Genomic DNA, 19,530 nt, shown 5'->3' with positions numbered 1-19,530 from the left:
GGCCAGCTGGGCTTCTGACTGGCTGTTTTAATCTGCTCTGCCATTATAAAATAATGCAAGGAGGAGCCAGTGATAGTCATGTGGGTTATCTTTACATCACTGCTGCCAGGCCCAGCCTCCACTGTCAGGTCCACCGAGGCTTCCCTCCACCATTGATGGTGAGCCCTGTGTGGTTCCAAGCTGCCAAACCTGTCTCCTCCCCCTTGATTCTGGCAGGCCCTGTGTTGCTCCTGGCCTCTACTTCATGTGGCGGAGCAGGGAATCGAACCGTGTCCTGCAGGCTGGAGTCCACTGCTCTTCACCACCGCAGTAACTGGGGCATGTAACACAATTCTTAAAACTGTTAATACCGATTTGAGCAAAAACTTCTTTACAGAAGAGGAAGAGAGAAGCGTGCTTGACTTTAGCCTCGAGAACAGTTCAGGGGTGGGGATGACTATTTTTGTGCTGTGCTTTATGAACATGTCTGAAATGTTTTCCGATGCTTTGCAGCCAGATCATATTCACCAAGCTTTACGTTTCTGTTCTTCAAGATGGGGAAAGTGTGAGGAATAAAAAGCCTGGCGAGTGCGTTAGGTTGATGCTTGGAGCTAATTGTTTTTGTCCCCTGTCTTCTTTTGGGGCAGATGTGGGGCCGTTGCTTGGCAACAGAGTTCAGGAGCAGCTGGGAAGACAAGTGCGCCCCGCGCTGGACACAGCCCTGACAATGGCAGGAGGTAAATTGGCCATGGCTAACTGACAGTTGTCTTATCTGTCTAAATAATTCAGATTTGTTATTACATAACCAATAAAAACAATTTAAGAAGTCAGTCCGTTCATATCCGCAGTACTCAAACATTTAGGCACGGTTGTTACAGTAAAATAAAAAATATTTGTTAAAGGGAGCTTTGCAAAATTATAAGATATACAAAGTAAGTAAAATTTTATTTATATCCCACCCTCCCCCGCCAAAGCAGGCTCAGGACAGCTAACAATATCCATAAGCAAACAATACAGTAGATAAAAACATTAAATTAACATTATTTAAAACCAGTCAATACTTAATTAAAACATTACTAAATCTGACGGTAACATTGTTGTTTTGACGCTATCCCTGTCAGTTGACATAATAATAAACAAGGTCCCTGAACCGAACCATTTTGGCATTTTCCTTTATTACAACTATAATTCAGCAGTTCATGAACGCCAGCTTGAAGAGGGTGGTCTTGCAGGCCCTGCGGAACAAAAGGATAAAAACATTCAGCTTCAAAGTCCCTCCTTTACAAAATCACCACCAATTCTCCTAGCAGCTGCCAGAAATCTGGCACAATCGTTTGTAAATTGGGGATTAGAGTCAGCTAACAATATATTTCTAATTTTGGAGTCCATTTGGACTTCCATTTCCGGCATGCACGGTTAGAGGACTGCGTCAACTTTGTCTCTGATAAAAGCTAAGCTATTTATTGATATTTACATTGTAAAAGCTCTCCTTGACAATTTAAGCCTAAAGAATTCTCTGTGGAGGCTCTCACGTCATAGCCGGAATCCAAAGAGCCACACAACTAATTCTGCACTCCTTTGAGTCTTTTGAACAGCAACTCCCCCAGTGCCATGGGGCAACCCACTTTGGCAACTGAGTGGGCTCTCAAACACAGCTTGTGAGAGGTCCCAAGCATAGTGATACTTTTTCTGGCACCCACTAGGTGTTTTTAGGAAGTAGGTGGAGCTTTTGCTCAGCAAGGCTTCTGATTGGCTGCTGGAGACTTGATTGATTTTGTAAAATGTTTTGGCAGCGGCTGCCGCCACAGCACAAAGATCAACCATTTTATGGCTGGTTCTGCTTTCTGCAGCAACCATTTTGTGGCAGCCATTTTGTTGTTGCTCCCACCATGTTCTGTCAGAATTCCAAATATGTCCACAGGCTCAAAAAAGTTTGGGGCCCCTGACATTTAGGGATGGAGACAGTAGACTATCTACTGTTTAATGAGCAACAGTAATTTTTTTAAAAAAATGCAAATGGCCAAAATGCTCTTTGGATCCCAGTTTTTCTGTGAAACTCCCAAGTATGCTTGGGAATTCAGTGCCTGTCGTTATGTACAATTTCTAGTAATAGCTGAAGGACAAGGACTTCGGGTGTAGTGGGAATACAAAGCGAAACTTAAAAAATAAAGACCTCTAATTTTTTTTTCCTCTGAAAGACTTTCCCCTCTTCCTGTTTTAATTGCATGCATTGATTTTTCTCTAAGGACATTTCTATATTTTGCATATGCATCTTTGAGCATCTGAAACAAAAGAGAATCTCTAGAGATCTACTGTAGCATGAATTTTCATGAATTAGATCTCTCATCGTCAGATGCGCGAACTAAAAATTGCAAACAGTGTGAACTAGAATGCTTCAAGTCCTTAATTGCTTACATTTTTTTCCGCATTGCTGTGAGTATGCAAATGAATATCTAGTACTCCCCTATCAATTGAAGCAGGAGTAGAATTCTAGCAGGAGCTCCTTTGCATATTAGGCCACACACCCCTTATGTAGCAATCCTCCAAGAGCTTACAAAAAAGAGCCTTGTAAGCTCTTGGAAGATTGGCTACATTAGGGGTGTGTGGCCCAATATGCAAAGGAGCTCCTGCTAGAATTCCACCCCTGAATTGAAGAGCAAACTGGTTCCTCACACTGCCCTGGGCTTGTAGGTCTTGAGCAACTGGTAGACATGCTAGAACCTCCAGAAGAGTAAGTCTCCCATGCCCCTTGCCAGCTGGATCCTGCCCCCCTTGGTGAAGAATTAGATCAGAACCAGCTCATGATCTTCCAGTGAATTGTGACGGATCCCTGGCAGCATCCCTGCTTGCTCGCTCTTCCTTGGTGCAGATCAGAATTCAAGCCCAACGAATGAGGTATCAGATGAAGTGAGCTTAGACCCACAAAACCTTATGCTCTGGAACAGGGGTGTCAAACTCGTTTGCTATGGGGGACGGATCTGACATAAATGAGACCTTTTGGGGCTGGGCCATGTGTGTCATAAAATGTAACGCCAGGTAGCAGAGAGATGAATTTTATAAAGGACACAGACAAACACAATTAAAGATTTTTTAAAAACTTAAAATATGCTTAAAAGATTAGCGCTCTTGCAATATTTTGTTTATTTATCTCTGATAACTGTCACCTTTTGCTCTGAATTATTGCATCAAAATCTGGAAACGATGCCTTGCTGTAGTAATCTTGAGGATGCTGTTTAAGTGTTGTCCAAGTGTGTATCTGCAAATTGCAAGCCTACGTTTGATTTACTGACCTTTATTGCAGAAATCTCATTGTCAATGCTTTGAGCCTGAGGAAAATATGAAATGGCTGGGCATTGCGAGCTTTTGTACACAAGTTGTTTCATGTGCTAGTCAGCACATGAAATCAGAGACCAGGATTCCCAGGCTCAGATCGACTGCTATGGGGGATGGATCTGACATAAATTGAGACTTTTTGGGGCTGGGCCATGTGTGTCATAAAATGTAACGCCAGGTAGCAGAGAGATAAATTTTATAAAGGACACAGACCAACACAATTAAAGATTTTTTAAAAACTTAAAACATGCTTAAAAGATTAGCACTCGTGCAATATTTTGTTTATTTATCTCAGATAACTGTCACCTTTTGCTCTGAATTATTGCATCAAAATCTGGAAACGATGCCTTGCTGTAGTTATCTTGAGGATGCTGTTTAAGTGTTGTCCAAGTGTGTATCTGCAAGTTGCAAACCTACGTTTGATTTACTGACCTTTATTGCAGAAATCTCATTGTCAATGCTTTGAGCCTAAGACCAGAGGAAAATATGAAATGGCTGGGCATTGCGAGCTTTTGTACATAAGTTGTTTCATGTACTAGTCAGCACATGAAATCAGAGACCAGGATTCCCAGGCTCAGATCGACTGTCAAATGTATAGTTTTAGCCAGAATCCTACAGTTCACAGTTGTGTCCCTCAGCAGGTAGCCTGCAGGTTGGTGGATTCTGCTGGTAAAAAGCAGGTAGCTATAGTATGTTTGGCAGCCTTATAGGTTAGATGGGATTCCTCGAGCCAGCAGCGGGAGGTAGTGGTGGTTGTGAATGCATCCTGTGTTCCCCTCCATCCTCCCCCTCATTGTGCTTTCGGACTCAGAGAAGCCTGGTCTCCTGATATTGGGGCACCCAGGTGGATTAATGGCCTTGTGGGGTGGGGAGCTGCATTGAGGGAAATGAAATTGCCTTCTTGCCTCTTGCATCAGTGGAAGGCGGTGTGTGTGTGTCACTGACAGTTTCACTCCCTTCCATGCACAACGCCTGGCCTGCCAGGCTGTTGGTCTGTGCAGGTCCCACAACTCTGGGAGTCGAGTTCTCCAAGACCGGCCCAGATCCTTTGCGGGGCGGGGTTTGGGGTGGAGCATGGGGAATACAGAACTGACAACTCCTGTCCTCAGTCTCTTTTGTTCTGTGCACCAGCAACTGGGAGTGTTTTGCTTGCTGCCCCCAAATCTTTTTCTTCTCCAGCATCTTTATTCTCTTCTTTGTTTTATTTCTCTGTTTGTCTGGAAGTCAAAGTGGAAAGGGCCATTAAAGGTAAAACGTTTTGAGTGCTGTGTGTGAAGCTCCTTCCTCGTTTGCTTGAACCCTTCCTGCGTGGCTCCTCTTGTCGCTGTGCTTCTTGTGCTCCACCTTTCACTGTTCTGCTCTCCAAAGGTGAAATCTCAAGCAGTCGTCAGCTGCCCTCCACCATGTTCTTATTCTAGGAGAGTCCCATTAAAAGTCAGTAGTGCTGCTTGGGATCAAGGAAGATGCACACTGGCATCATGAGGCCCACAGTCTGCAGATAGCCGCGGGTAGTTGAAGGCAGGGGTGGAATTCTAGCAGGAGCTCCTTTGCATATTAAGCCACACACCCCTGATGTAGCCAGTCCAAGAGCTTACAAGGCTCTTTTTGGTAAGCTCTTGGAGGATTGGCTACATCAGTGGGGTGTGGCCTAATATGCAAAGGAGCTCCTGCTGGAATTCCTGGTTGAAGGTGTTGGGTCCATAGGGTTGCCAGTCTCGATGGTGGCTGGAGGTCTCCCAGAATTACACTGGTCTCCAGCTTGTAGGGATCAGGATAAAAATGGCTGCTTTGAAGGATGGACTTTGTGGCACTAAACCTTGCTGAGGTCCCTCCCTTCCCCAAATCCCAGACTCCATCCTCCAAATCTCCAGCTATTTCTCAACACAGCTGGCAACCCGTGCACGAAACCAGTGAATTCCTAGCAGTAGCTCAGTAGTCAGAAGCTGTCTGTGCTTGAAGACCAAGCAGACAAAAGAAAACGGGAGGATATGTAACAGATTTAGAGGACAAGTCAGTCACGACTTGTCGCATGTATCCTCTTACTACCAGTGTGTTGCAGGTGCCAACATGCCATGCCCACCTGCATTTGTGCCTTCCTTCCCCAAAACAACTTGTTCCCAGCATGAAGAGCCGTTTCTGATGTTCCTCCACTTTGTTGGAGTAGGAGTACTTCAGAAGACCCCAGGATGGGTGGGGTCTATGGAGTCTTTCAAGAAGGGACGGTGGCTCAGTGGTAGAGCATTTGCTTGGCAAGCAGAAGGTCCCAGGTTCAATCCCCAGCATCTCCAAAAAAGGGTCCAGGCAAATAGGTGTGAAAAACCTCAGCCTGAGATCCTGGGGAGCTGCTGCCAGTCTGAGTAGACAATACTGACTTTGATGGACCGAGGGTCTGATTCAGTAGAAGGCAGCTTCATATAAGAATAGCTGCCCTCATCATAGGAGGAAGCTTCAGGAAACTGCCCCACATGTTCCCCCCACCCCCTATTCTGTGCTTAGTCTTGCCCTGCCCTGGTAGTGACGTTGTGATGATAACCGTTACCTTTGCATAGATATTTATATGCCAGGCCTGTGTATAACAAGTCATATTTGAGTGTTATGCTATGGGGAGAGGCCATAGCTCAGTGACAGAGCACCACCTTGGAGTGCAGAAGGTCCCAAGTTCAATCCCTGGCATCTCCAGTTGAAAGCACAAGGCAGTAGGTGATGTGATGTGGAAGACCACAGCCTGAGACCCTGGAGAGCCACTGCCAGTCTGAGTAGAAAGTATTAATCAGTGGTCTGATTTGGTATAAGACAGCTTCATTTGTTCATGCCAGTGTTAAAGCAATAGAGAACAAGTGGGAGGCCTGTGAGATTCATGGGGGAGGGGGAAGAGCAATCTCTCCCCTCCCCTCACAACTGCAGGTTCCACCACCCACCTGCGACGATGGTGATGGTACCCAGGGGCCGCTCTAATCTCAGAGTGGCTTCTTGTATGCTCCCCTGCCAGGGCCAGCTCCAGAGGCTCTCCTGAAGTCCTCCACCACACAGCCAGGCCCAGAGCGGCTCCCTGAGTGCTCTGTTGCGGCAGCCAGGCAAGGAGCGGCTCCCAGAGTGTTCTGCTGATGCACTGGGCCCACGGCCTTTCCCAGTGTTCATTGCTAGCACGATTGGGCCCAAAGCATCTCCCAGTGTCTGCCATGGCAACAGCTGGGTACCAGGCCTCTTCTGGAGTCTGCTACTATGGCAGTGAGGCCTGTTCCCGCCCGTGGCGTCCTCTGCTATGGCAGCTGGGCCTGAAGTTGACACTTGCGGTGGCTGCTTCTGCTAGCTCAACAGGTAATTAAAAAAAACAAATTGGGGAGGATTTCAATCCCCTGTGTATTTTCAAAAACTTCTCAGATTTTGCTGCAAACCTGGGGAGTTCCCCAACTTTGCAGAAAAATACATTTTGCACCGGTGTGATCCCAACATGACTAAAGCATCCCCAGATGGGAGCCACTTGTTGCTGTTAGATATAGATGTGCATCTGTCTAAAAGTCTCCCTCTTCACATTTCTGCTTCTAATAAAAACTTGCCTGTGCAGAGAATCTGCAGCAGTGTCCCTCAGCAGAAAGCAAGACATCATTGCATTCTTTGCTTAACAGCACAGATTGTCAACTGTAGGCTCCTGAACTGAATTCTGTCCCCCTCCCCATGAAAGGTATCGCTTTGTCCCAGCCATACAAGAGGCAGGAGAGAGTGTAGAAGAGGCTGTCTCTGGCTGCTGACCTGCAAGCAGGATGTTTTACTGGGTGGAGTTAAAACTCTGTCCCTCCACTCCTCTCTTAAATATGGCTTGTCGGGAAAGGTACTTTCCAAGCAGAGCTCTAGCAACATGCCACTGGCAAAGGCTGAAAGAAGCCCTCAGTGACAAATACAGTTTGAGACATTCTTTTTTGAAATAATGTCTCAAACTGATAGGCTGCTAATTGGCCTTCTGTCACCTTTTGTGGACACTAGTTCCTTCTGCTTGTGTATCCAGAGAGCTCCTGCCTGTGGCTCAGTGCGAGGGCCTGTTTGCATGTAGGATGGCCCTCGTTCAGTCCTTGGCATCTCCAGTTCGAAGGACCAGGCTGTAATTGATGGGAAAGACCTTTCCCTGAGGCCCCAAAAGCCCCTGCCAGTCAAAGAAGACAGGTCTAATTCGGTCGAAGGCAGCTTCGTGTGTTCATGCCTCCATTAAGGCTATAGCTCGAAAAGCTCACTTAAACATCTTAAATCCTTGCAGCTATCAGAGAAACCAAGGAGGCCCTGGAGAACGTGAGCGTCTCTGTGGAAGTCTTGCAAGAGGGCACCGAGAAGCTGCAGGGCAACCTAACCGAAGTAAGAGGCCACCTGATGAACACGCTGGACGATCCTGCGTGCGACTCCGTCCAGGCGGCTTCCATCTGCAACGTCATCCGGAACTCCCTGAGTCAGCTCAACATCAACGCCAACTTCAGCCGAGTAAGAGGGGATGCTGCCTGCACTTCTTAAGAGGCTCGGTTCTCAAGGACAGTAGAAAATCTGTCTTTGTACACTTTGAGGTTGCAAATGGGAGGGGAATGGGGATAGCTTTGGAGAATGCACACGTGCCTACCTCCTTCTTCAACACGGAACGTTAGTGTCCCAAAAATTTCTGCTGCTTCTAGGCAACTTTTATGCACTGATTTACCAATAGAGAGGGACCATTGTGTGTTTAGGGGATTCTGGGATGTAACCTTGCTTCAGGCAGGTGTGTTCCCTGAATGCTCCTTGAGGCAGGATATCACAGAGCAGGGGTCCCCAGGCTTTTGAAGCCTGCAGGAACTTTTGGAATCATGACAAGACATAATAGCTGCATCCACAAAATGGCTGCCTCAGGAGTTAAAGCCAGCCACAAAATATTCACCACAGCTTTACTTCAGTCACACAGTGAAGATCTTTGAGCTGTGGAGACCACTGCTGCCAGAACAACATTTAAAAAAACCTGCACAGCCAATCATCTCCAATGGCCCTTCAGAAGCATTGCTGGGTAACAGCTCTCCCTGGCCCCACCCACTTCCTGAAGGCACCTGGTGGGAGCCAGGACAGGTGTTGGCAGGCATCATGGCGTCCACAGGCACTTAGGTTGGGGACCCCTGTTGTGGGGCATGTTGGGTAGGGGCCAGTCTCTGAGTCACGCTTGTCTGCAGTTTCTGAGAATCCTTTCAGGAGGCATCAAGAAGCTTCCAGAGAGTTTTGAAGGTCCTATCAATGAAGTTCCCAAAATGTGAAATGATTCTTCTGCTTATCCAAAAAGCAGTAAACAGAAACCTGCCTGATGCTGATTGTGCGGATACTGCAATAAGTTCTGTTACTTTGCATTGTGATCCGTGTGTGTGTGTGTTTGTGTGTGTGTATCTTTTCTTCTTTAGTCTTTATTTTTGGTGGGTTTTTTTCTTTCACGTTATGTAGTGCTTTTTATTTTTCTGCTTGTGAATGGTGAAAATTTACGTAATTTTTAAAGTAGAGTGTATGTTTGCGTGAAGAAGTTTGTAGGGTTCAGTCCTTGGCCTCGCTCTGGAAAGGTGCTGAGAAAGACATGAAGTTGTTTGCATCTTCAGGAGTTTGTGCAAAAAGGTTTACACAAAAAATAATCGCACACTTTGATCACACGGAATGCACATCTGTGGTTGCTCAGCTCAGTGTACTGAGTGGCAGATTCACAGGCTTCCTTATTGTCTGCACTGAAGGCACTTGGGAGGGCTTCTAGTGTCCTGGCCCCACTGATGGACCTCCTGATGGCACCTGATTTTTTTGGCCACTGTGTGACAGTGTTGTGCTGGATGGGCCATTGGCGTGATCCAATATGGCTTCTCTTATGTTGCGCGCTCTCTCTCTCTTCTCACATTTGAAACTGCCTTGTGCGGAGTTAAACAATTGGTCCATCTTGGTCAGCACCGCAGCTGTTCTTGGGCAGAACAATGTCTTTCCCAGCACCTGAGACCTTTCCAGAGAGAGGCCAGGGACTGAACCCTACAAACTTCTTTATGCAAGCATACACTCTACTTAAAAATTCTTTTCACTGGTCGATTCAATACTATGTCGCTTTGTGTCTGGCATATCTCCCTACCATTTGAAACCGCAGACTTTTTATTCAGGGAGACATAAAGTAATGTAGCACTGAATCGACTACAAGAGGGAGCAAAACACACATGGAATAGAAAAACCACAACGAAGCAACGGGAGCGAGGAAAATGAGAATGCAGAAAAGCCCGCTGTTTCAAACTGCATATGTGGAATTGGAGTAAACTTGACATACGTGCTGGAACTAACCTGGCAAAACGTTTCTTCCTTCCCACCTTCTTCCAGTTGCCGGGAGTGAGCCCTCAACTTGCCAAAGTCAATGAAGTCCTTAAAATAGACCTCTCCAGTCTGGTTCAAAAGGTGGGTTTCAGAAGATCTTTTTATGGAGATGTGGGTGGGGGTGGGAACAGTCTTTCATTCTGCTAATGGAAAGCTGATTGGGGCTGCTCGTTTGTGTGGGTTTGCATAATAGGTTGCCCTGAGAAATAGAGTGCCAGATGCAGAGCGGGGATGCACAGCCTGTGTGTCTGAATTGAAACTGGAGGTACAGGCCACTCTTACATGTGAGAAGACTTGCTACTCACACTTGATGGGTTTCTTCAAGGCCAGTGACTCATACAAGAAGTCACAGGCATTGTCCTTTTTTTTTTGACAAGCAGTTCTTATCTGTTTTAGTCCTAGAGGGATAGTTTCGAGACAGAGATGCAACAGGAATTCCTGCCCAAAGTGGGGAGGTGGATTAGGAGGATTAGGAGAAGGCAAGGCCAGAGGACAATCAACAAGATTTTCAAGGTGTAAGCTTTTGCATGTCCCAGCTTCCATTGTCAGGTAGGCATCCAATGAAGGAGCTTTGACTTCTGAACTCTCATCCCCTGAAAATCTCGTTGGTCGCTAAGGAGCCACTGGAGCCAAATCTAGCTGTTCTGCTGCAGACCGACATTGCTGCCCTCTGAAAAGGCCTGAGCAGTTAATCATCCAGAGGTGTAGTAGGTAGCCTCCTCTGTGGCTGGGTGTTTTGAGCCTAGAGGATTCTTTAATTAGGTCTGAACGAAAGCATCACTCATAAGGGAGCTGTGAGTTTAACATACCTTAATTTATTCCTTTTGTAAGCTTCTCTGTGGTGAAGTAGCTGCGTGCTTTTGGGGAAGTTTGCCTCGCCGACGCATGACACTTCCTGCCTTTTAGGAATAAACGACAGCAGGCCAAGAAGATAAATGTAGCCTGTGGCCGCTTCTCAAAGGCCAAAGGGGAAGGGTGGGGGGTCCAGCTTCACAGTCTGTGAGGAAGTTTACCAAGTTAATGGGTCAGTTTCTCAGCTATTCTTTTAGTTCATGGATCCCCAACCTTTTTTTAGCCTGCAGGCAGCTTTGAAATTCTGATACAGTGTGGTGGGCACAGCCACAAAATGGTTGCCACAAAACAGTTGCTATGGGAGGCAGAGCCAGTTACAAAATGGCTGCTGCAGTTAACCTTCAGTCACACAGTAAAGATCTTTATGCTGGGATGGCAGTTGCTGAAAAAAAGGTTTGTTTTTTTTTTTAAAAAATCTGTACATCCAGTCAAATCATCAGAAATTCCACCTGGCTCCACCCACTTTCTAAAAACACTTGGTGGGCTCCAGGGAAGCTTTCAGCAGGTGCCATGCCCTCACAGGCACCACGCTGGGAGCCCGTTTCCCTCCCTCCCTTTGTGGTGCACAGTTGCGGAATTTCTTCTCTGTGCCGCCTCCTCCGCAAGTATTCTCCAGCAGTTCCTATAGTGGCAGCTCACAAAATGGAGGCAGGCCAGGTGCCTGTACATCCCAGCCCCCTTGGTGATGCTGCTTAGAATATCTGAATCCCTGCGACCAGACCATACTTCACACGAACGCATTCCTCTCTTCTGCACTGAGCGGCACCTGTGGAGGTGTGAATTAACTCCAAGTAAGCACGTGGGTAATCAGATGGGGAGGGGGGGAATCAGCTTGAAAACTCTTGATGTATATTCCACCTTAAAAATTTGGAGCCTGCACACTTGGATTGACTTTCTCTCTCCAAGATACTCTTGGAACATCTTCGTTTTTCATTCTAGGGCTACGCGGCATTTAACGGTACTCCCGATTTGGTGCTCAATCAAACGAGGAACATTTTATCAGGTGAGGAAGAAAAGAGAATGAGTTCTCTAGCTGTGTTAGTTTAAATGCTTTGAGTGAGCTGTTGTCTCAGTAGTCATCTTTTACTAGCAAAGTCCTTATCTCTGAAATTTAAAAAATCACTCTTATATATAAGCGGTATCTGCATTGGCATTTAAACATCTGGCAATTTGCCAGAAGAATGTCCAAACTGATTTCCACTGAATATTAGTAATAATATTGTTAATACTTTTTGGAAAAAAAATGGAACTGGAGTGTGTTTATTGTTCGTGGTAGACTGAGAAAGTATGAGCCCATTAAGGCCTCAGGAAATTATTTATGTGGGGGAGGAGGTGACTTGAGGGGGAATTGCATAGACGATAGGAATCCAGCCAATCCCAGAGGAGGGTCATGCTCTCCTGGCAGGAGTGGGGACTCCAGACTGCTTGGAAGAAGGGGGTTAGACTAGATGGCCTGCATGGCTGCTTCCAGGTGTATGATTCCAGTACTTCCAATACTGTGCATGTGGAAGGGGGGGAGGGCTGGAACAGAAAATATGGATGTGGCTCAAAGAACTAAGGGGTGGGAAAGCTGCCTTCTACACGAAATTGTAGATATATGCAGACACACTGTGGCTGAAAGAAACAAGGGTTTATCAGTGTTAAATCTTCATGTGGAAATGCCTTAGATAATGGATGACCAAATTTGGTCTGGTTTCTGGACCACAGCTTCCAGAATCTTGATCCCACAGTTAACCCTTATGAATAATAGAATCATGTAGTTGGAAGGGGCGTCCAGGGTCATCTAGTCCAACCCCCTGCACAGTGCAGGAAATTCACAAGTACCTTCCCCCCGCACCCACTGACCCCCTGCTCCAAGCCCAAAAGCTGGCAAAGGGAAAAAAAGAAAACTCTCCAGGAAGTTCAAGCTTCTCAATGAAGTCTTGCTACTTAACTGTGAAGGCTTCACAACTATGATGGCTGGCTCTGGGTTGGGAAGTACCTGGAGATTTCGAGGGTGGAACTTGGGGACAGCAAAGTTTGGGGAGTGGAGGGGCCTCAGTAGGGTATGATGCCACAGAGTCCACCCTCCAAAGCAGCCATTTACTCCAGGGGAACTGATCTCTGTTGCCTGGAGATCAGTTGTAATAGTGGAGGATCTCCAGCCCCACTTGGAGTTGGCAGCCCTATTCACACCTCAGGAGCCCAGGTAGGGTCCCTCCAGTTCTCCCTTTAAGAGCCATTTGATCTGCAGGGGTTATCAGGTGATGTCATTTACTACATTGTCATGAAAAGCTTGAGCTGCTCATTTCTGCATGTGAAACCTCTGCTAAAGGAACAGGACGCTTTTTTCTCCTCTCCACAGTCGGCCCTCTTAAGCAGAGGTGCTCAGGGGTAGCGTTACTTACACGTTTACAAAGGAATGTTCACGTACCCACTGCATATGCACTTCAAAAGAAAGATGTAACAAGATGTGTAAGGATTAAATAATCATTTAAATTATTTTTTTTTACTGTTATAACCCTCAAGTCATCAAATCTTAACAGGCAGATTCTTTGTGGGGCTTTCTACAAGGTATTTTTTACGGTTCTAAATGACTTAAAATGTTTTGGTCAATGACTGTAAGAATAAACTGAACTGAACTGATGTAACATTAGTGTGTGCAGCATCTTAAGCACCCCAGGCAAGGCCAATTTCTGGTGCTCCCCCCCCCCCCCGCACTGATAGCATCAATGAGTCACATGGGGGTGCCCAATTTGGTGCCCCTGATAGGCTGGCACCCTAGGCAGTTGCCTGGTTTGTCTAGTGGTAAGGCCGGCTTTGATCTTAAGTCCTACAACTTGAAACTATTTTTCTCTGCCTTTTGAGCAAAACCACACAAACTTTCTTAAAACACAAGCACACACCATTAACATTTGACAGTGCTTTCTGGGTCCAGCATAATGGGCTTCAGAGTCTGAATTTGGCCCATAAGCTTCCATTTGCCCCCTCCCTGCTTTAGGATGATTTTAATATATAATTTGATTTTTTTTTTGTATCATTTAAATGCTGCCGAACTAAGCCCACGAGCACTTATGATAGAAGCTAACTCCTGAGCTGTTGGCAAAAGGACTTGTGTTGGTGTACTCAGAACACCAGAATATGTATTAACATCTTTTAATTTTTATTCTTGCATTATGGACCTGTTCTGCAAATATAAGCAGCCGTACCCTGTAAGTTTGCTAAAAACAAAACCCAGTATGGCTTTAAACACGTGGCATACTGTTTTCCTCTTTCAGGAAAAAAAAAAGTCAAAGCTTGCTCAAAATACCATGCTTTTTAATTTAAGTAATTTAACTTGGGAGATGTTATATGCAAAATAATTGGCTCCTCAGTTGCTGTTCATATGCATTAAATTATTAGCTTTTTACATCGTGTTCTTTTCTGTACATGAGTTATTGTTTTCAGTTGGAGAACTGAGCATGTTCTTACCTCTCTCCGTTTGAAATCGGTTTGATTTAAGGGTGCTTACTTTGGATAAAACAGATGTAACGTGCATCCCCGGCCATATACGATTCAAACTTATTTTATATGATCTTCCACCGCAAGCTCTCAAATCCCAAGTACTGCATTAGTGCTGGAGTGTGTGCTTGTTTGATTAATTTGGATAGAGTAGAAGCTTGCTGTGGACACCACCCAAGGTGCCCGTGATGTTTCATGCATCGATTGCCAGAGCAATTTTGCACTTAAATTGTGAAAAGGCTATAAATAAAGGTTCAAATGAATAAACATACTTAAAAAAAAAAAAAAGGCCTGCCAGTATCTTTGGGAGAAAGCAAGACTGACATCTGAACCAGTGTTTAATTCACTGTTGCGTCAGTTGTGATGCAGAGGCGCAGCTGGGCTCATGTTACGGCTGAACGTTACATCTGTCTTTGCCTGGTTTTGGGGTTGCACCCTGTGTTTATACCGCTTCATTTCATCATGAAAAAAACCAACACTTGGCAGCAATCAAATTCATAGCAATAATGAGCAGTGAATGGCCTTGGCTTTTTTCTAGATGAGATTATCCCGTGTGCTCATCTCAAGTATTTTGAGTATCTTTCTCAAATGAAGAGTGTATTGCAGACACTCTTGATGGGGAAACATCCAGAGGAGAGAGAAAACAACCTCTTGGGTCTCATGTGTAGAGTCTGAATTCAAATTCTGGCAGATCCATAGAATCTAGAAAGCCCCAAGTTTTGTTATTAGCAGTGGATTTTGTGACCCTTTTGCAGGCTCTCGTTACCTCCCGTGAAACTCAGAATGCCGTTAAAACAGCTACTACTGTGTTAGGTAGAGATTCGATTGGGGATGAGTGGATTTCCTCCAGCTCCTTCCAATTAGAATCTCCTGTCTTTAATCCAGAGGTTTCCCTCCAACAGTCTTCTGTCCAATTTCCTGCATCTTTGAGGAGCAGAACTTGAGGATTAAAGAGAGGATGCTTCCCCCCCGTTTCCCAGTCTCCCATGCGTACATGAACCCTGGGGAGAAGATGTTTTAAGTCTTATGGGTATACGGTTCTCCTGTAAATCCCAAGAACAGGAGATCGTAGGAAAAGTGCACCCATTTGTTACAATGTTTTATGATGTTTTAATTCTGATGTTTGTTTTTACTGTTGTAAGCCGCCCTGAGCCTGCTTGTGGGACAGAGTGGGGTATAAATTAAAAAATTAAATTAAATGTAAACAACAAAATAACATTTCAGCTATTGAAGAGTTTAAAAACTGAAACCTTAAGGCAATTGGAGCACAAAATACTAATTTTAAAGAAGCTTCTATTCTTTTGTTTCTGTGTGGCAGAAGCACACAGCTTTATTATTACCAGGGTGGGGAAAGTAACGATATTCCCTCCAAAATTATTAGTCCTTTATGCTTTTTAAAAGTCCTCCTCCTTCTTACCTTTTTGGCTTGTATTTTGCAATGCATGGGTGGTGGTGGTTGTTTGGAGGGGGACTCTCTATTTTGGAGTCACAGGTATGTAGACATACGGAATTTTAAGTAGATATCCCCAGTGTTCATGGGAAAAATACCCCCCCCCCCCCCCGAAATGCATATTGCTTTCAGAATGCTTGTCATATGATTGCCCATTTGTTCGGGGAGACACCAAAATTTGATTGAGAAATCTGCCTAACGGGCCATCCCTAGGAACAACAGTCTTTTGCACAGACCCCATTTAAGGCTTCTTGAGTTTGAAAACTGTGCTTCTGTGTAGCTCTAGTTTTCTGGTAAGGCTTGTATAACACCCATTCCGTGAGCCTGGTTGTAATTTCCTGGAAGAAATCTCAGTTTTCTGTCTCTTGGGTGCCCTCTAGTGCTCATGGTGTGTGTGTGTGTGGGGGGGGAGAGGAACGGTTAAACTGGATTATACAAGGTTTCCGACCATGGTGACTCACTATCTGATCTGTATCCAGAATGAATCTGGGTTGGGCAGACTGGCCATCCTTCAAGGAAGCACCAGTTCAAGCAAACTTTGCACTTGCTTGGAGAAAAACATGGTGGATTTCATTGATGGATTTCGCCTTCCTCTGTTCAGCTGACTGTACCTTGTGCTGGAGGAAGGTGCTACCTTTTAGCACAACGGATCTGTGAGATGCACACCGGAGCCTTCGGTCTTATTTTCCTGGTGGTGTTCTAAGCTTTCTGTCTAGACCAGGGGTGTTGAACTCAGTTGTTATGAGGGCCCGATCTGACATAAATGAGACGTCGGGCCCAGCCGTGTTGGGCTGGGCCTTATGTGTACCTGTTTAATATAAGATAGCAAAGATATAAACTTTATAGATACAAACACAATTAATTTTTTTTTAAAAAAACTTGAAACATGCTTAAAACATTAGCTCTCGGTCTTAAAGGCGCTTTCTGTGTATTTCTCCCATGCGATCCAGGAAACTTGGCAAAGGAAGCTCTGACTCTTTCCTTCCTTCCCCAGGGAACCAGGAAGGAAAGGAGCCTCAGCCAATAGAAGGAAGAGAGGCTTGGCTCAGTAGCTCTGCTGTGCAATTGTGATAGCTTGGCAAAGCAAGCTCTTCCTTCCCCCCTTCCTTACCAAGTGTCACGGCTGGGGCCGGGTCAGGCAAAGTCCAGAGGCAGTCCGAGGTCTGTAGCCAGTAAGCAGGAGGGTCCGAGGCACCAAATCCGAATCACTGTAGAAGTATCGCAGGTCTGAGGTCCAGAAGCCGAGGTCAGGGAGTCCAGAAGTCCAAAGCCAAAGTCAGGGAGTCAGGAACCAAAGTCAAGCCGGAGTGGATGCTAGAATGTCAGGGAGATGACTAGTTGCTTCCACAAAGCTTCCTCCCAAAGCCCACAGCTATATAGCCCTCTGCTGGCTGTTGCCCGTTTGGGCTAATTGCTGGCTCAGGGAGGCAGCCAGGACCCTGTTACCACTCAAGCATCCTTGCTCTTAGAAGGGCCAGAATCCTCTCAGAACTCAGGGCTCAGGGAGCGTCTTGCTTGTGAGCGTGCCGCCCTCCTCCGATCCCTGAGGTCCTGCCGGAGGCGGTCACGCACACGAGCCACCCGAGAGGGCGAGGCAGGGGGGCTGGGATCTTCTCCAGCAGGAGGCAGGGGCACTGGTGCAGGTGGCAGGGGCACAGTTTCCTCATCAGACTCAACTTCCTCTGAAGGGTCCCCAGCACCCATGACACTATCCCCCCCCCCAGGGCCCCCCTCCGTCGAGGGACCTGGAAGGTCGGGGTGGTCGTTGTGGAACTGGTGCACCAAGTCCGGGGCATGAAGATTGTCCTCGGGCTCCCAAGACCGGTCTTCTGGGCCGTATCCCTCCCAGTCCACCAGGTACTGGAGGCCTCCACGATGGTACCGGGAGTCCAGGATCTGGCGCACCTCATATTCTTCCTCGTCATCCACCAACACTGGTGGTGGCGGCGGTGGGGAAGGAGTCCGAGCTGGGTCAGGGGGTGCAGCCGGAACAAGGAGGGAGCGATGAAACACGGGGTGAATGCGGAGGTGGGGTGGCAACTGGAGCCTGAAGGCGACGGGGTTTATTTGTTCAACGACGGGGTAGGGTCCAATGAACCGTGCATCCAGCTTGTGAGACCGACCAGGCCGGCGCAGGTAGCGAGTTGAGAGCCACACCTGATCCCCCGGCTGCACTGGAGGGCCTTCTTGCCTCTTTCGGTCCGCAGCCCGTTTATATGCCTCCTTGGCTTGCTGTAGCTGCTCTCGGAGCAAGTCTTGGCTGGCACGGAGTTCTTGCAGGTAGGCATCGACGGCGGGGACATTCGTGGGTGGTAGGATCGCTGGGAAGAACCGAGGGTGGTACCCGTAGGTTGCAGCAAACGGGGTCATTTGGGTGGATGAATGGACTGCGTTGTTGTATGCAAACTCCGCTAGGGGCAATAGAGTGGTCCAGTCATCCTGCTGGTAACAGGTGTAACAGCGGAGATATTGCTCCAGCGTGGCATTGGTGCGCTCTGTCTGGCCATCTGTCTGTGGGTGGTAGGCCGAGGACAGGTGCACTCGAGTACCCAGGCTGGAATGGAGGGCTTGCCAGAACCGAGAGGAGAACTGAGGGCCCCGATCGGAGATCAGATGAGCTGGGAGTCCATGCAGACGAAAGATGTGTTGCAGGTAAAGCTGGGCCGTCTCCTGAGCTGTGGGGAGTTTCGGGCACGGAACAAAGTGGGCCATCTTGGTAAATAGGTCGACGACCACCCAGATACAAGTCTGACCCTTGGAGCGTGGAAGTTCCGTGATGAAGTCCATCGAGATGGTATCCCAGGGTCCTGAAGATGTGGGCAAGGGCTGCAGCAACCCTGAGGGTTTGGCTGGGATGTCTTTGGCCCGTCGGCAGACGTCACAGGAGCTGACATAGCGGGCAACATCAGCGCGAACTCGTGGCCACCAGAATTCCCTTGTCAGCAAGTGGGTGGTCTTATGCTGTCCAAAGTGCCCGGCGGGTAACGAGTCGTGGGTCAGGCGTAGCACTTCTGCCCGCAAGGGCCCGGGCGGCACATAGAGGCGTTCGCGGTGTAGCAAGAGGCCGCCTCGAGTCGTGAACTCCCCTGTTGGGTCATCTTGGAGAGCCTGGAGGTGTTGCTGGACCCAGGGATCATTGGCCTGGCTAGCCCGAATGTCCTCCACGAGTGCTGGTGAAGTGGAGGTGGCTGCAAATACTGAGGGCGGCAGGATTGGAGCAGCGGGCGCGGTCTCAGTTGAGGCAGGGGCGTATTCCGGTTTCCGGGAGAGCGCGTCTGCTTTCCGGTTCTGGGTATGGGGGATGTAGGAGATCCGGAAGTCGAAGCGAGAGAAGAATAGGGACCACCGGATCTGGCGCTGGTTGAGACGGCGGGTGGTCTGGAGGTGTTCCAAGTTCCGGTGATCGGTGAGCACTTGAACAGGGTGGCGAGCCCCTTCGAGGTAATGTCGCCAAACCTCAAACGCCGCCTTGATCGCGAGCAACTCCCTCTCCCAGATGGTATAGTTCCTCTCTGCAGCAGTGAGCTGCCGCGAGTAATAGGCGCAGGGCTGTAGTGGCTGGGACGGCTCCTCGCGCTGGGACAGCACTGCTCCCAGGGCCACGTTGGAGGCATCAGCTTCCACCGTAAAGGGAAGCTGGGGGTCGGGGTATCTCAGGAGTGGCCCGGTGGCAAAGCGAGTCTTCAGGGTGGAGAAGGCGTTATCGGCCTCTGGGGACCAGTGGAAGGGTTCTTTGGGGCGGAGTAGTTGAGTCAGGGGTGTGGTCAGGGATGCGTAGGCCGGGATGAATTGCCGATAGTAGTTGGCAAAACCGAGGAACCGCTGCAGGTCTTTGCGATTCTGAGGAGCCTGCCAGGTCAGGACCGCTTCTACTTTTTTCGGGTCCATGAGGATCCCCTGCGGTGACACGATGTGCCCAAGGAACTCGACGGAGCGCAGGTCGAAGTCGCACTTCTCCAGCTTGGCGTAGAGACCATGGGCTCGTAGGCGCTGCAGGACCTGGCGGACGTGCTCGGCGTGCTGGGCAGGATTGCGGGAGTAAATTAGGATGTTATCCAGGTATATGATCGCGAAGCGGTCGAGCAGGTCCCGGAATATGTCATTCATGA

The 19,530-nt window shown here is 47.6% G+C and overlaps 1 protein-coding gene across 3 annotated transcripts in view; it reads left to right on the top strand.

Annotated features, from left to right (window-relative positions):
• PROM1 (prominin 1) overlaps positions 1 to 19,530 on the top strand; it is a 181,978-nt gene that overhangs the window by 111,298 nt on the left and 51,150 nt on the right. For 2 of the 3 annotated variants that reach the window (XM_060246184.1, XM_060246185.1), the window contains 4 exons: positions 627 to 716; positions 7,562 to 7,779; positions 9,646 to 9,720; positions 11,431 to 11,494. In XM_060246184.1, coding sequence (XP_060102167.1) covers positions 627 to 716; positions 7,562 to 7,779; positions 9,646 to 9,720; positions 11,431 to 11,494 — 447 coding nt within the window. Of the gene's footprint in view, positions 1 to 626; positions 717 to 4,536; positions 4,561 to 7,561; positions 7,780 to 9,645; positions 9,721 to 11,430; positions 11,495 to 19,530 lie in introns of all 3 variants that reach the window. The other variant, XM_060246183.1, reaches the window with a different exon arrangement.

Source organism: Heteronotia binoei, chromosome 9, assembly GCF_032191835.1.
Source record: "Heteronotia binoei isolate CCM8104 ecotype False Entrance Well chromosome 9, APGP_CSIRO_Hbin_v1, whole genome shotgun sequence".
NCBI classification, from domain to species: domain Eukaryota; kingdom Metazoa; phylum Chordata; class Lepidosauria; order Squamata; family Gekkonidae; genus Heteronotia; species Heteronotia binoei.
This window is presented reverse-complemented; position numbering and strand designations above follow the sequence as displayed.